This window comes from Salmo salar, chromosome 06, assembly GCF_965601325.2.
Source record: "Salmo salar chromosome 06, fSalSal1, whole genome shotgun sequence".
In the NCBI taxonomy this organism is placed as follows: Eukaryota; Metazoa; Chordata; class Actinopteri; order Salmoniformes; family Salmonidae; genus Salmo; species Salmo salar.
In genome coordinates, this window is record NC_138296.1 from 81,340,460 (window position 1) to 81,354,831 (window position 14,372).

Here is a 14,372-nt window from a genome sequence, read left to right on the forward strand (position 1 = left end):
ACCATTGAAATTTCTAAGTTTGACATTTTTACTACACCGATTCCACAATTGAACCTGAGTATGTCATAAATGTCTTTATTTTATTAGGAAAATGTTTCATACACAAATCAAAATGTATGAAGAAAAAGCCCCTTTTCTGAATTTTTTTAATCTGATGTGGAAAACTATTTAGTTTTTAAAACGTGTACAAAACAAAATGTCAAAAATGTATTCGCTATGTCTGTATTTGATTTGACATAATGTGGAATATTTTTTTTTCTTTCTCAATTCTTTGGAATCCCTCTGGCTGTTTTGTTTATGTTTTGCATGTTACTGTTAATAAAAAAAAAACAAAAAAAATAAAAGTTAAAAATAAATAAATAAAATCTGGACCCCATAGAGCATGACTTAAGACCACTTCCTCTGGTAGTTTGTGTGTGTGTGTAAAGGGAAATTTACATCAGTCTTAAAATACAAAGCATTTACCATACCATTGCATTCATTCCCAAATGAAAGCACAACCTATTATGCACTGCCCCTGTGGCCTGGGATACAGTGAGGGAAAAAAAGTATTTGATCCCCTGCTGATTTTGTATGTTTGCCCACTGACAAAGAAATGATCAGTCTATAATTTTAATGGTAGGTTTATTTGAACAGTGAGACAGAATAACAAGAAAAAAATGTCTTTGTCAGTGGGCAAATGTACAAAATCAGCAGGGGATCAAATACTTTCCCCCCCTCACTGTAAATTCAGTTGTATTGAATTGAACAATCAGCACATCGGATTAATTAGGCTAAGAATTCTCATGTAACTTGACCTGGTGTTCCTGTGACATGATCTAAGTACAGATCAGCGGGGTGATCACCACCAACCAGGCCAAGCCAATCAACACAAAGAATAAAGAGCTGTCCAAATCAAATTATAAACTACATGAGGCCAAGCCAATCAACACAAAGAATAAAGAGCTGTCCAAATCAAATTATAAACTACATGAGGCCAAGCCAATCAACACAAAGAATAAAGAGCTGTCCAAATCAAATTATAAACTACATGAGGCCAAGCCAATCAACACAAAGAATAAAGAGCTGTCCAAATCAAATTATAAACTACATGAGGCCAAGCCAATCAACACAAAGAATAAAGAGCTGTCCAAATCAAATTATAAACTACATGAGGCCAAGCCAATCAACACAAAGAATAAAGAGCTGTCCAAATCAAATTATAAACTACATGAGGCCAAGCCAATCAACACAAAGAATAAAGAGCTGTCCAAATCAAATTATAAACTACACGAGGCCAAGCCAATCAACACAAAGAATAAGAGCTGTCTGCAAAGCCATTTATAAACTACACGAGGCCAAGCCAGATCAACACAAAGAATAAAGAGCTGTCCGCAGCCATTTATAAACTACACGAGGCCAAGCCAGATCAACACAAAGAATAAAGAGCTGTCCGCAGCCAATTATAAACTACACGAGGCCAAGCCAGATCAACACAAAGAAGAGCTGTCTGCAGCCATTTATAAACTACACAAGGCCAAGCCAGACAACATAAAGAAGAGCTGTCTGCAGCCATTTATAAACTACACAAGACCAAGCCAGACAACATAAAGAAGAGCTGTCTGCAGCCATTTATAAACTACACAAGACCAAGCCAGACAACATAAAGAAGAGCTGTCTGCAGCCATTTATAAACTACACAAGACCAAGCCAGACAACATAAAGAAGAGCTGTCTGCAGCCATTTATAAACTACACAAGACCAAGCCAGACAACATAAAGAAGAGCTGTCTGCAGCCATTTATAAACTACACAAGACCAAGCCAGACAACATAAAGAAGAGCTGTCTGCAGCCATTTATAAACTACACAAGACCAAGCCAGACAACATAAAGAAGAGCTGTCTGCAGCCATTTATAAACTACACAAGACCAAGCCAGACAACATAGAAGAGCTGTCTGCAGCCATTTATAAACTACACAAGACCAAGCCAGACAACATAAAGAAGAGCTGTCTGCAGCCATTTATAAACTACACAAGGCCAAGCCAGACAACATAAAGAAGAGCTGTCTGCAGCCATTTATAAACTACACAAGACCAAGCCAGACAACATAAAGAAGAGCTGTCTGCAGCCATTTATAAACTACACAAGACCAAGCCAGACAACATAAAGAAGAGCTGTCTGCAGCCATTTATAAACTACACAAGGCCAAGCCAGACAACATAAAGAAGAGCTGTCTGCAGCCATTTATAAACTACACAAGACCAAGCCACTAGTAGGCACCTTTTAATAGAATGTGACAAACAGTTTTGCTCTTCTATCCTCGTGGGGACCTAAAATGATTTTCCATTAAATCCTATTTTCCGTAACCCATAACCCTAAACACTAACCCTGATTCTAACCGTAACCCTAAACCCTAAGCTTAAAATGATTTTGTCCTCATGATGGCATGGGAAATGACCCCACAAGAGAGAATTTTCCTTGTTTTACTATCCTTGTGGGGAATTTTGGTTATTTGAGGTCCCCCACAAGGATAGACGAACCAACCCACACACCAAGAGGCATCATGCATATGGAAATGTATGTTAATACACTACCCAGGGGACTGTGTGTGTGTCAGTGAGGACAAAAACACTGATGCTGCTTCAGGGGAGGGGTAGAGGAAAATTCTAAGTGTTTCCTTCTACAGAAATACCAAACTAAAAGATAAAACACCTAAATATATTAGTAAATAAAAGTACAATAAAAGTAGTTTACTAATTCTCTCATTTGACAGCTTGGACATGGACAATACAGACACTATAACATGTAGACATACAGTACACCATACAGTACGGCATACAGTAGGGCATACAGTACACCATACAGTACGGCATACAGTAGGGCATACAGTACACCATACAGTACGGCATACAGTAGGGCATACAGTACACCATACAGTCCACCACAGCACGCCATACAGCACGGTAAGCCATACAGCACCCCATATAGTACAGTACCCCGTACAGTCCACCATACAATCCAGTACACCATACAGTACAGAACACCATACAGTCCAGTACCCCGTACAGTCCATACAATCCAGTACACCATACAGTACACCATAGAACACCAAACAGTACACCATACAGTCATACAGTCCAGTACATCTTACAGTCCACCATATCATACAGTACACCATACAGTCCACCATATCATACAGTACACCATACAGTCCAGCTTACAGTCCACCATACAGTACATCACGCCATACAGTACATCACACCATAGTCCACCATAGAGAGACGGATAGAGAGTTCAGTTGAAGTGTTTAGCTGAGGGGGAGGGGCTTTAACATTACATACATTCCCACACCCACCACCATACAGTCCTAGTCCGGTGAGGTCAGCGGTGCCCAGGCTCAGACAGGAAGGACGGAGGGCATCAACAAGGACACACAGGATCACATCAGTACGAAACATGTTTAAAATGCATCTTTCCTTCCGCCCTTACTTCTTTCCTTCCTTCCACCTTCTTTGGCTCCTTCCTTCATTCCTTCATTCCCTCCTTTTCATCACAGACACAGGATCACGCCTAGTAAGACCAATTCCTTCAATGCACATTCTTGGTGGAACTATAACAGAATGATAGAGCTCTCCATCAAATAAGAATCCTTTGTCTCTGTGCTGAAGTCTCTCTGTCCAAGGCAACATGTGACATTACATTCTTACTCAATCAAAGCTTTCTTTCTTATTGTGCATCTACTGTATCACATATTATTCACGTACATGTTTTGGAGGTTTTAGCAACACCACAACTACCAGCTTCCAGTGGTGGATCCTCATATCGCCACCCTGTGGAGCACTTAAGTACTGCAGTACTCAGACGCCAAACAGCACTGCAGACTGCAGGGACAGAGGCAATGGGGAGGAGGGAGAATCAGAAAATAAGCTTTTCAACCAACACAGTACTGGGACGATGGACTGATAGTGTTCTCTTGACATGGGATTTACATCAAATCATGTTTACCTTCACTTCCACTAAGTTTCATTATGACAGAAATACAAAATATATAAACATATGGCTACATCTGGAAAATGTAAATACAATATTCATTAGAACAAACCCAGGTGCAGGAAATGTACCAGTTTTATTTTCAGTTCAAACCCATTCAATATGCAATATAAAGCAAAAGCCATTTAGAAACATTGAACCAGCGTTCCAAACTATCAAACAGTTGTCAGCGAACTTCTTTTCCTTCTTTATATTGAAATATCTCAATAATATTCAATACAGCTTGCATTCAACACACAATAATCATAATAGCATATATTGGGCTGAAAAAGGCATTTTGGAGTTCAATACTGACAGAGGTTTGACAGAAATCGGTTTTGGAATTAAACCTTTAAAACAACCTCAGTATATGTATCAATATCATACTGTATGTACAGTTAACTGAATGTCTTGTCCATGTACAGTATTCATTCATTGCATATACAAATTGTCCTTCACACAAAAAGTATGTCTCAATTGTCAATGTATTCTGGATTACCAGAAAATATAGAAAATAAACAATTAACATGAACGTTAAAATCCACGGAGGACATTTTTTGGTGGTTCAACAGATTTTTGTTACTAGTATTTTATGTTACGATGAGTACACAGATGCAGTGTGCATCAAGTATTAAAATTGATACGGTAAGATATAGCTACATATTTAGATTTTGCATGGATTTCAAAATCCATAGCCCTTTGTCTCATTTCACATTAGCACTGTAAATCCTATTTACTGTCTAATTAAATAGATTTAATTCATAATTATCTGAGGTTGGTGTCTATACTGCTGACTTAGCGACAAGTAAAGGCACAAGCTACTTCAGTCTAGTGAAAAAGCCCATTTTAAAAATGGCCCTAGGGTTGTCTCTCTCTGATAAGGAAACATGTGAACAGGACAGTGAACAGGATACATTTGTAAAAGCTTAGCTAGTATTTAGTAGTCAGTCTTTAGTGCCAGTCTGTCTGTCACATCATGCCAACTCCCTGTCACTCATTGACTGCGTTCAGACAGGCAGCCTTATTCTGATCTTGTTTTCACTAATTGGATCTTTGACCAATCAGATCAGATCCTTTGACAATAATTGGGCAAAAGATCAGAATTGGGCTCCCTATGTAAACGCAGAAATGGAATGGGCAGGAGCAGGCTAATTGTTTGGATGCTGCTCAACATGACAATGGCCTATTAGTCTAGTGGTTCCCAACCAGGGGTACTAGGACCCATGGGGGTACTAGGACTATCCATATGGGGTACTTGAGAAGACCCATTATACCATAGGCGTACTGGTAAATGCACGAGGGGGTACTTTAGTGGTAGTCCGGACAGAGCAGTCGGTGGTACGGTAACCCAAAAAGGTAGTCCATCTTAAAACAGCTTAAATTCCACGTTCGCCTGGACAGACGAGATCGAGACCGCAGCACACCACAGGATTTCTACAAGTCATTAACCCTAACATGCGATTGTCTGACCTATATGTTAAGTCAGATCACCAAACAACGGTTTTCTCCAATTCATAGAACACCATGTATTTTCATTACAGACGCAACTCACAATCCTGTCGTTTTGTACATAACTTTCCAATATTGTTCTCCAGTTAATAATTATATTAATTCAATTGACCACTGAACCAAGTCAAATATACATACACACACACACACACACACCATTGTATACAAGCTGAATGAGTTTAGAGAACTCCACTATAATGCCCCTTTGGTCAACATTCATTAGCATGAAACAATGGTCTACACAAAGAACAGCTCAAAAGAAAACAAAAGTTACAGGTTTAACAACAGTCTGACATTTATATATTTCATCTAACATCGAATCAAGACTCCAGATTTAATCAGAGTCATTCCAAACAAAATCAGGTGACAAATATCTTTGTATTCTGGATGAAAGAAAAAAAATGAAAAAATTGAGACAAGGCTGTATTCTTCAGAATGGCACTTTGTATACCGAAATGATACATTTTCAGGGATTTATTTTTCCACCGCAGTCCAATTCCCAACCCTACTTCTCAAAGTGTGTACTTGTTCACACACCTTCATGGAAAGGACAGGTGTGAAAACTCCCTGTACTCAATACACTTCAGGTATAAAGTCCCACAGCGGAGGTGTCATAACATCCATAGAACCTAGAGGTCAAACAAGGAAATGGTTCCAATCGTTTTCCCACCATTCATTTTTCCCCATAGGGGATTTTAGAAACACTTAAAATAAGAGCTGTCTTTCGTGTAGGCTTACTCTGGTGTGGCATTTTGATAACCGTGAAAATCGTTCTCGGACAAGGTGACTTTATATCAATATATTCGGCTCCATTTACGCTCAGATTTGAAAATGCTAATTTGAATCAAAATAGACATCATACAAGACTACAAATCCCTGCAAGCTCCTGCACGTCATCTCTAGCTGACACCTTTGCTAACAGGTATTGTGTCAATTTCAGTGGTGGAAAAAGTACCCAATTGTCATACTTGAGTAAAAGTAAAGAAACCATAATAGAAAATGAAAAAGTGAGTCACCCAGTAAAATACGTAAGGAAAAGTCTAAAAGTATTTGGTTTTAAATATACTTAAGTATCAAAGTAAAAGTATAAATAATTTCAAATTCCTTATATTAAACAAACCCGACAAAACATTATTATTATTTTTTTATGGACAGTCAGGGGCACTCTCCAAACTTAGACATAATTTCCAAATGAACTATTCGTGCTTAATGAGTCCGCCAGATCAGAGGCAGTAGGGATGACCAGGGATGTTCTCTTGATAAGTGTGTGAATTGGACAAAATTCCTGTCCTGCTAAGCATTGAAAATGTAATGAGTACTTTTGGGTGTCAGGGAAAATGTTTGGAGTAAAAAGTACATTATTTTCTTTAGGAATTTAGTGAAGTAAAATTAAAAGTTGTCAAAAATATAAATAGTAAAAGTACAGATACTTTAAAGTACTACTTAAGTAGTTTTTAGGGTATTTGTACGCCACCGGTCAATATAAACATTCAAAAGACAGTTCACAGAATTGTCAATTTAAAGAAATGTAGCCAATTTATTTATTACTAAATTTAGCTAACATTACATAGTTAATCCAGAGATTGCCTGAATTTGGTAGTCTAGTCCAGATCATCATGGCATTTGTAGTTCTTTCTGATAGCAACAAATTTGCATTTAATTTTGGGGGATTAAATAGAGGTGAATATATTGATAAAAGTCACCTTGTCCTAGGAGAGATTTACACTGTCATCAAAACCTCACACCAAGGTAAGCCTACATGAAAGACAGCCCTTATTTTAAGTGTTTCTAAAATCACCTACAGGAAAAATGAATGGTGGAAAAACAATTGGAACCATTTCCTTATTTGACCGCTAGGTTTTATGGGTATTATGACTCATACTGTGGTACTCTATAGGGGTAGAGAATGGGACAACAGTCTGACTGGTCTTACAGTATAAAGGAGAACGACTAGGAGAGAAGGTTCATCACCGCCATCCTACTACAGGAGTAGAGATCACAAAAGCGGTGGAAGGAATTGTTTTTGCCACTCCGTGTCACTTAAATATAACCTGACAGTTTTTATTTAAAGCTGCTTTTTTGAACAATAGATTTCTGTTAGATACAGAGCCCCAAATACAGACAAGAAAAACCCCTCATGAAAAATAAAGAACTAAAATCACACTGTGTCCCAATCCTCCTGTCATACAGGTAAAAAAATAAACATTTGGTTGATCTGTTTATCTCTTAGGCACGTACTGCCTTTTCTGTCATTTTCTTGCCAACAAAGCACAAAGTCCACCAACTCACTGAGAACATGTTATATGAAAGCCATCACTTTTCCCCCTCAACGCTTCCCTTGCTAAATTCCAAACCAGCCCCTAGCTAGCCCCTACTCCCTAGGCACCTTGTAGATGGAGAAGATTGAACAATCTTCACCTTGCCATCCACATGAGTTGGGAAGACAGGACAAACAGATCTGGAACATGGGGTGTATTCATTAGTCGGATTCCTTTGCAATGGAAAACGTTTATTTCAAATCGTAAAACATTTTGCAACAGAAACAAGAGTTTATTGGACACATGCAGGTAGGTCCCTACACGTTTGGTTCCGTTTGCTCTGTTTGTTTCCATTTAGTTGCTGCAGTAAACGATTTCTGTTGCAAACGGAATCCGACTAATTAATACACCCCGGGCTAGGAGTTGATTTGGAATTCATCTTTTGTTGACAAACAACAAATGAAGCTCCTTTAATTCGCACACTCAGTCACAGGAACCAACCAGAGTGCTTGGCTCAGTCACAGGAACCAACCAGAGTGCTTGGCTCAGTCACAAGAACCAACCAGAGTGCTTATTTCTCCAAATGCTACTTGCCAAGCTCAGTTTGTAAGGCTGAAAGGTATGTTAACATAATAACAGTAAAAAGCAATTCATTTTTCGAAGAAAAAAGGTATATGTTCTATACGTTTCAGTAACTTGCAGGGAATGACTATGTAAATACACAAGTATTAACATCCAGTCTTTTAAATTATGTAAACATATACATCTTTCGTTGAGGTCAGTACATTGATCCTCTTCATATAAAAACATTACTGAAGCATGGAGCGGATGTTTTTTGGAGTGGACTCGTCGTGCAGGTGTTTGGTGGTGAACCTGAAAGACAGCAGGATGAAGGCATAGGGCTGAAAAACCTAGGTGACGGTTGTTTTTAACCTTTATCAAAATAAGCCAATTTAATAAAGGTTTTTAAAAGATATACAGAAGTGCCTTCGGATAGTTTGCTGTATTGCTGTGGAAACGATCCAGAGACCACCCTCTACCATTCAGTAATATTGGAAGCTAAGGAGCACTCCTACCACAATACCATTTATAAATCATCTGGCATTTCAACTGAATAAGGTGCGTCATCAGAGAAGTACCATCTCATCAGAGAAGTACCATCTCATCAGAGAAGTACCATCTCATCAGAGAAGTACCATCTCATCAGAGAAGTACCATCTCATCAGAGAAGTACTAAACTAAAGCGAGGATAGAGACTTACTTGAGGGCGTTCAGGAGACCTTCAACATTATCTGCTGGCTGTTCTTTGAGGACCTTTATGCATCCCTTCATCTGATGAAAAACAAAAAAATGCACAATTACTCTGGATACACGTGTAAAACATTCAGACATTCACACACATTTTCCATTGGCATGACTTGGAGAAAACAGCGAGATAGCATCGTGTGTTTCAGTAGCCACTGTATGTATAGAAGATGTACTTTATTATTCAATACGGGATGGGAAGTCCTCAGGACTGGGATTGGAACGGGGAGCCTTCTCTAACTTCGAGGTTACCGTTCCCTGTAAACGGCCCAGTAGTATCAGTATAGGTGAGAGGAGGTTCTCACGTCTATCTTGGAGGACTTGTTGAAGGCTCCGTTGGGATGGACGTGGTCGTACAGGATGATGACTCCAACCATCACTCTCATACAGAACAGCAGCGTGTCCTCACTGTTGAACCGGCACGTGTAGTCTCTGAAGGGAGAGAGAGACGCACACACACGCACGCCAAATCACAGTACACCTTGAACAGTTGTTTATAGCGCGGCATTGATAAACAGACTCACTCTGAATAGTCTCTCTGCTAAATGTCTACAGGTAAAGCAAATCAAGTCAACTCACGGTGTCTCCAGCATGACTTTACAGACACTGGCCATTGTACTGAGAACGTCAGTGGTGTTCTCCAGAGGTAATGTCTTGTTCTGGAGATATAACAAGGTAACAACACAAACCATCAGACTGAAAATGATGAAGAAATGAGGGAACCAGACTTAACTTACAACTATCAACACAACACCCACCTGCTTCACAATCTGACTGAACAGGGAGTAACAACTGAACTCTAATAGACAGTGCTGCTATTAACTTAAGTTAACACAAATCTAACCATCAACTCTTTTCACAGAGCAGCTAACAATAAGAAGGAAGTCTCTTACCTCTGTTACGAAGTTTGTCGTAGCTGTGCTTAAGGTTTTCAGCATGGGCGTCGCCTCAGCGTAGAACAGTGACATTCTGTTGGCCATCTCATTGTTGACCTCTCTCTCTATATCCAACTGAAGACAAAACAGGAAGAGGGTCAACATCTGATCCATCTTTAGCTTAAAGGCAGAGTGGATGTCAACAGAGGACTGCTAACCAGGCCAAACACAGACAAGCTATTCTGTCACATTCAGACTAAAACGGACATGACTAGGGTCACAAAATTCTGGTAACTTTCCAAAAATTACCAGGTTTTTCAGAAATCCCTGTTGGAAGATTGGTCAAGTTACATGATTTTTTGCAACCCTAGACATGACCGTCATAACAGTTCTCTCTGACTCACATTCATGTTGTTTATCCTGTTTCGGCTGATGGTCCTCCTGTAATAACTGAAGTCATTCTGGATGGCAGGAATTCTCATCTGAAAGTCAAGAGGACAATCATTTAGTTCCAACAGACAACATGGGAACTGTCAATTGTCAAGAGGGAATAAAATCGTTGCTAACTTTGCACTTGTGTACAGAAATTAACAGTTTGAAATGACGTGTGTGTGACCTTGAGTTCGTCGAAGCGCAGGGTAAAGTGAAGGATCTCAGCAAACTGTTTGGCCAGAGCCTGCTCCTTCTCTAGGTGCTGGGTGGGGGTGTACGGGGGGCATGTCAGGGACTCCAGCAGGCTCTGTAGGGCCCGCTCTACAGGAGAAGAAACACAGTTAATACATTACAAACATGCGTTAAGTTTTAAACACGCCAGGCTCTCCAGCAGGCTATGGAGGGCCCTCTTCAAACACCTGAAGAAGGAAAATGGTGAGGTTGTATTTTTTTTATTTTTAATTAGTAATTAAAATGTCATCCCCCGGCACGCTAAGTGCTTCTTCGTGGAGGAATAAAGGTTGGACTTACCTAGTCTCAGCGAGAAGCCGTACAACTTTTTGAGTCGTATGACTAAGGGACAGACTGAGTTCCAGGCTCTCTCCTGTAGGATCATGTCATTGGGGTTCTGAATGGCCTGGGCGGAAACAGTGACAGACGCCATGGTTAAATATACATCATCTATACGGAATATAAAAAAAATGGGTAATGGAAACCATTCTGAGATGCCTGGTATGAAATCATCAATTGAGCTTTATATTTATAGATTTGTTTGAGTGCGTGTGTACGCACATTTGTGAGTGTGAATATGCATAGCCTGTGCCTACGACTGTGTGTGTGTGTGTGTGTGTGTGTGTGTGTGTGTGTGTGTGTGTGTGTGTGTGTGTGTGTGTGTGTGTGTGTGTAAGCATATCCAGTAGATATACATACCTCTCGTATCTCCTGTCCGGCTCCCTTGTAGGCCTGTAGGCCAGAGAGGATGCTCTCAGAATCCTGGAGCACCGCGTTCACCTGGTTCCATACATCTCTCTCACAGTCTGTGGGCTGTGCATCTGACACACACCACAACAACAGTTAGCCTGGCTAGCTAGCAGGCAGCATATAGACAACATAACAACAGTTAGCCTGGCTAGCTAGCAGGCAGCATATAGACAACATAACAGTTAGCCTGGCTAGCTAGCAGGCAGCATATAGACAACATAACAGTTAGCCTGGCTAGCTAGCAGGCAGCATATAGACAACATAACAACGGTTAGCCTGGCTAGCTAGCAGGCAGCATATAGACAACATAACAACGGTTAGCCTGGCTAGCTAGCAGGCAGCATATAGACAACACAACAGTTAGCCTGGCTAGCTAGCAGGCAGCATATAGACAACACAACAACACTGTACTGGGGTGGACATTAAACTCATACACATTCTGACAATTTGGTTTTCAATGATTATGTGATACAAACTGTCCTTTAACAGGAATTGGGAACTATGTGTATACCTTTATTTGGTTGTCAAAAACCAATCATGCATGTATGCATAGGGCATTTTCTTACACCGTAATACAACTTCTAAGGCTTAGAATAGAATCTCAGCAACGAATAGCATGATACAATATACTTTAGTGAGGGAATTGTAAAACATTCAGCAAGCATGACATAAACATTAATATCTCTAGGTTCAAAGATCATCTAAGCATGAGACAGGGAAAGGCTACTCTGTGGTAAACAGAAGAGCAGCATGGGATCTGCCAGGATAATAGCAGCACAAAGAGCTGCTCCCTACAAGGCAGCGGCTAATAGCTCTGCCCTTTAGATGGCAAGCTCTTAATCATACTCAAGGCATTTTCATATTAGAAGCTGCAGCTAACACACAGTCAGTCAGTAACCTACATTATTTCCCGACAGAACATCAGTTGATGTCAAAATACTATGACTGTGGAGAGTAAATGCATTGTAAAACATTCCCTTTCTCTATGACAACGAGAGTGAATTAGGATACTACTAAGGAATATGCTTAGTGTGAGTGTTTCTCCCATTTCTCTGTGTCATTTAAGCCAAGAGTATCTTTTATTATGATAACAGTTCAGCTGCTGTCTCGAGCCTATATCATGTGTAGGAAGAGTGCAAGGCAATGAAGCAACAGACATACAGCTTAGCCACATCCAGATGTTACATGATATACAATAACATGACTATGGCTTACGATCACTATGTTAGCTCTAACTAAATCTGGGCCTAGTTCTGCTTTCTACTCCAGGACAACTAAATCAGGGAAAAGCACAGCACTGAAAGGTCAGGACATCAGGACATATTAAACATCAAATAGGATAACATCAGTTTTAGTTTTTTTTGTTGATAATGCATAATTTGCTGCCATTAGACATGAAGAAATGGTGCATGCTAAAAAACTGCGTGAAAACATGCATCTTGATTAGACGATAGACAAGCAATGGGCCGTTCTAGGAGCATAGACTATGAAGCATGCAGGTAGCTTAGTAACAGGGTCAGAATTAATTCCAGTTCAATTCGGCCAATGAAAAAATTATCCTAATTGAAAATAATTGTTACTTCGCAGTTATGCAATTGGAAGCGTATTGAAATGGAACTGTCCCCAAACCCTGGTTAGTAAAGGAGCTCTACTGAAGTAAAACTCTAGAGAAGGAAGAAGAACTCAGCTGTGCTCACTTTCAAAGTCAAGGAAAAAGTTTGGTCCCTGCTCAAGTTCAGTGCAAGTGAGCACTTTTAACAGATTCCCCATTTGGTTTCTGAAAGAGAGGAAAGCCAGAGAAGAAAGAGGTGTGGTGTGTTAGAGAGATAGAGACAGGTACAGACAGACACCTACACAGCTTTATGTCCAGAGGGGACCCATAGATATAAACCACTTGCTGACTGACTGGGGGAAGCGTTTCATGGTTACACCTCCAGTCAAACTCCTGCACACTCCTCCTTCAGACTTACTTTCAAAGTCCAGGAAAAAATGTGGATAGTTCTCTATTTCCCTTGTAAGGACTTTTAGAAGATTACCCATTCCAGCAAACCTGATCAAAAATGATAAAAACAAAAATAAATACTTTTAGACACATTTAAATATATTCACAAATGCAATGTGTCAAATGATTCAAGAGAACTACAGTAGAAATAACATTCAACGATTAAAAAGAATGAATTTATTTGTAATCCCCTTTGAATACATTTCACAGTACTACAAAGCACACCAACAAAAGGTTATTTCAACTTGTTTCTCCCTTTTATAGAGACTTGGATAACCACAGTGACAATAATTGTGTAAAGTGAAAAAGTGACTACATCTCAGAGGCAGGACTGGTAATATTGGTTTCCTCAGAGACAGGCTGCTGTCAAACATTCAGTCCACTAGCATTTTCCAACCCAGGGTTTCCCAAACTTGGTCCTTGGGACACGTTTTGGTTTTTGCCCTAGCACTACACAGCTGATTCAAATAAAAATCAACTAATCATCAAGCTTTGATAGTTTGCATGAGCTGTGTATTGCCTTGGGGTCCCAAGGACAGAGTTTGGGAAACCCTGCTCTCACCAACGCGCGGCAACGCTCCAGTACTAGGTTCCCTCGGCGCGCGCGGCAACGCTCCAGTACTAGGTTCCCTCGGCGCGCGCGGCAACGCTCCAGTACTAGGTTCCCTCGGCGCGCGCGGCAACGCTCCAGTACTAGGTTCCCTCGGCGCGCGCGGCAACGCTCCAGTACTAGGTTCCCTCGGCGCGCGCGGCAACGCTCCAGTACTAGGTTCCCTCGGTGCGTGTGGTAACGTTCCAGTATTAGGTTCCCTCAGTGCGTGTGGTAACGTTCCAGTATTAGGTTCCCTCAGTGCGTGTGGTAACGTTCCAGTATTAGGTTCCCTCAGTGCGTGTGGTAACGTTCCAGTATTAGGTTCCCTCAGTGCGTGTGGTAACGCTCCAGTATTAACCGAGGGTGTCCTCTACACAACATCAAGATATAGGCCTAGTGATGTGATTT

The 14,372-nt window shown here is 40.4% G+C and overlaps 1 protein-coding gene across 3 annotated transcripts in view; it reads right to left on the reverse strand.

Moving 5' to 3' along the window:
* Positions 1-4,088: 4,088 nt before the first annotated feature.
* The window catches only part of LOC106608122 (CYFIP-related Rac1 interactor A), a 42,311-nt gene continuing 32,027 nt past the window's right edge, over positions 4,089-14,372 (reverse strand). The window contains exons 3-13 of one of the 3 annotated variants that reach the window (XM_014205860.3): positions 13,341-13,420; positions 13,068-13,147; positions 11,320-11,441; positions 10,921-11,026; positions 10,574-10,710; positions 10,362-10,439; positions 9,976-10,092; positions 9,662-9,741; positions 9,388-9,514; positions 9,039-9,109; positions 4,089-8,650 (exon numbers count right to left, since the gene is read on the reverse strand). In XM_014205860.3, coding sequence (XP_014061335.1) covers positions 8,587-8,650; positions 9,039-9,109; positions 9,388-9,514; positions 9,662-9,741; positions 9,976-10,092; positions 10,362-10,439; positions 10,574-10,710; positions 10,921-11,026; positions 11,320-11,441; positions 13,068-13,140 — 975 coding nt within the window. In that variant the 5' untranslated portion in view covers positions 13,141-13,147; positions 13,341-13,420 and the 3' untranslated portion in view covers positions 4,089-8,586. The remainder of the gene's footprint in view (positions 8,651-9,038; positions 9,110-9,387; positions 9,515-9,661; positions 9,742-9,975; positions 10,093-10,361; positions 10,440-10,573; positions 10,711-10,920; positions 11,027-11,319; positions 11,442-13,067; positions 13,148-13,340; positions 13,421-14,372) is intronic. The other 2 variants (XM_014205861.3, XM_014205862.3) reach the window with 2 other exon arrangements.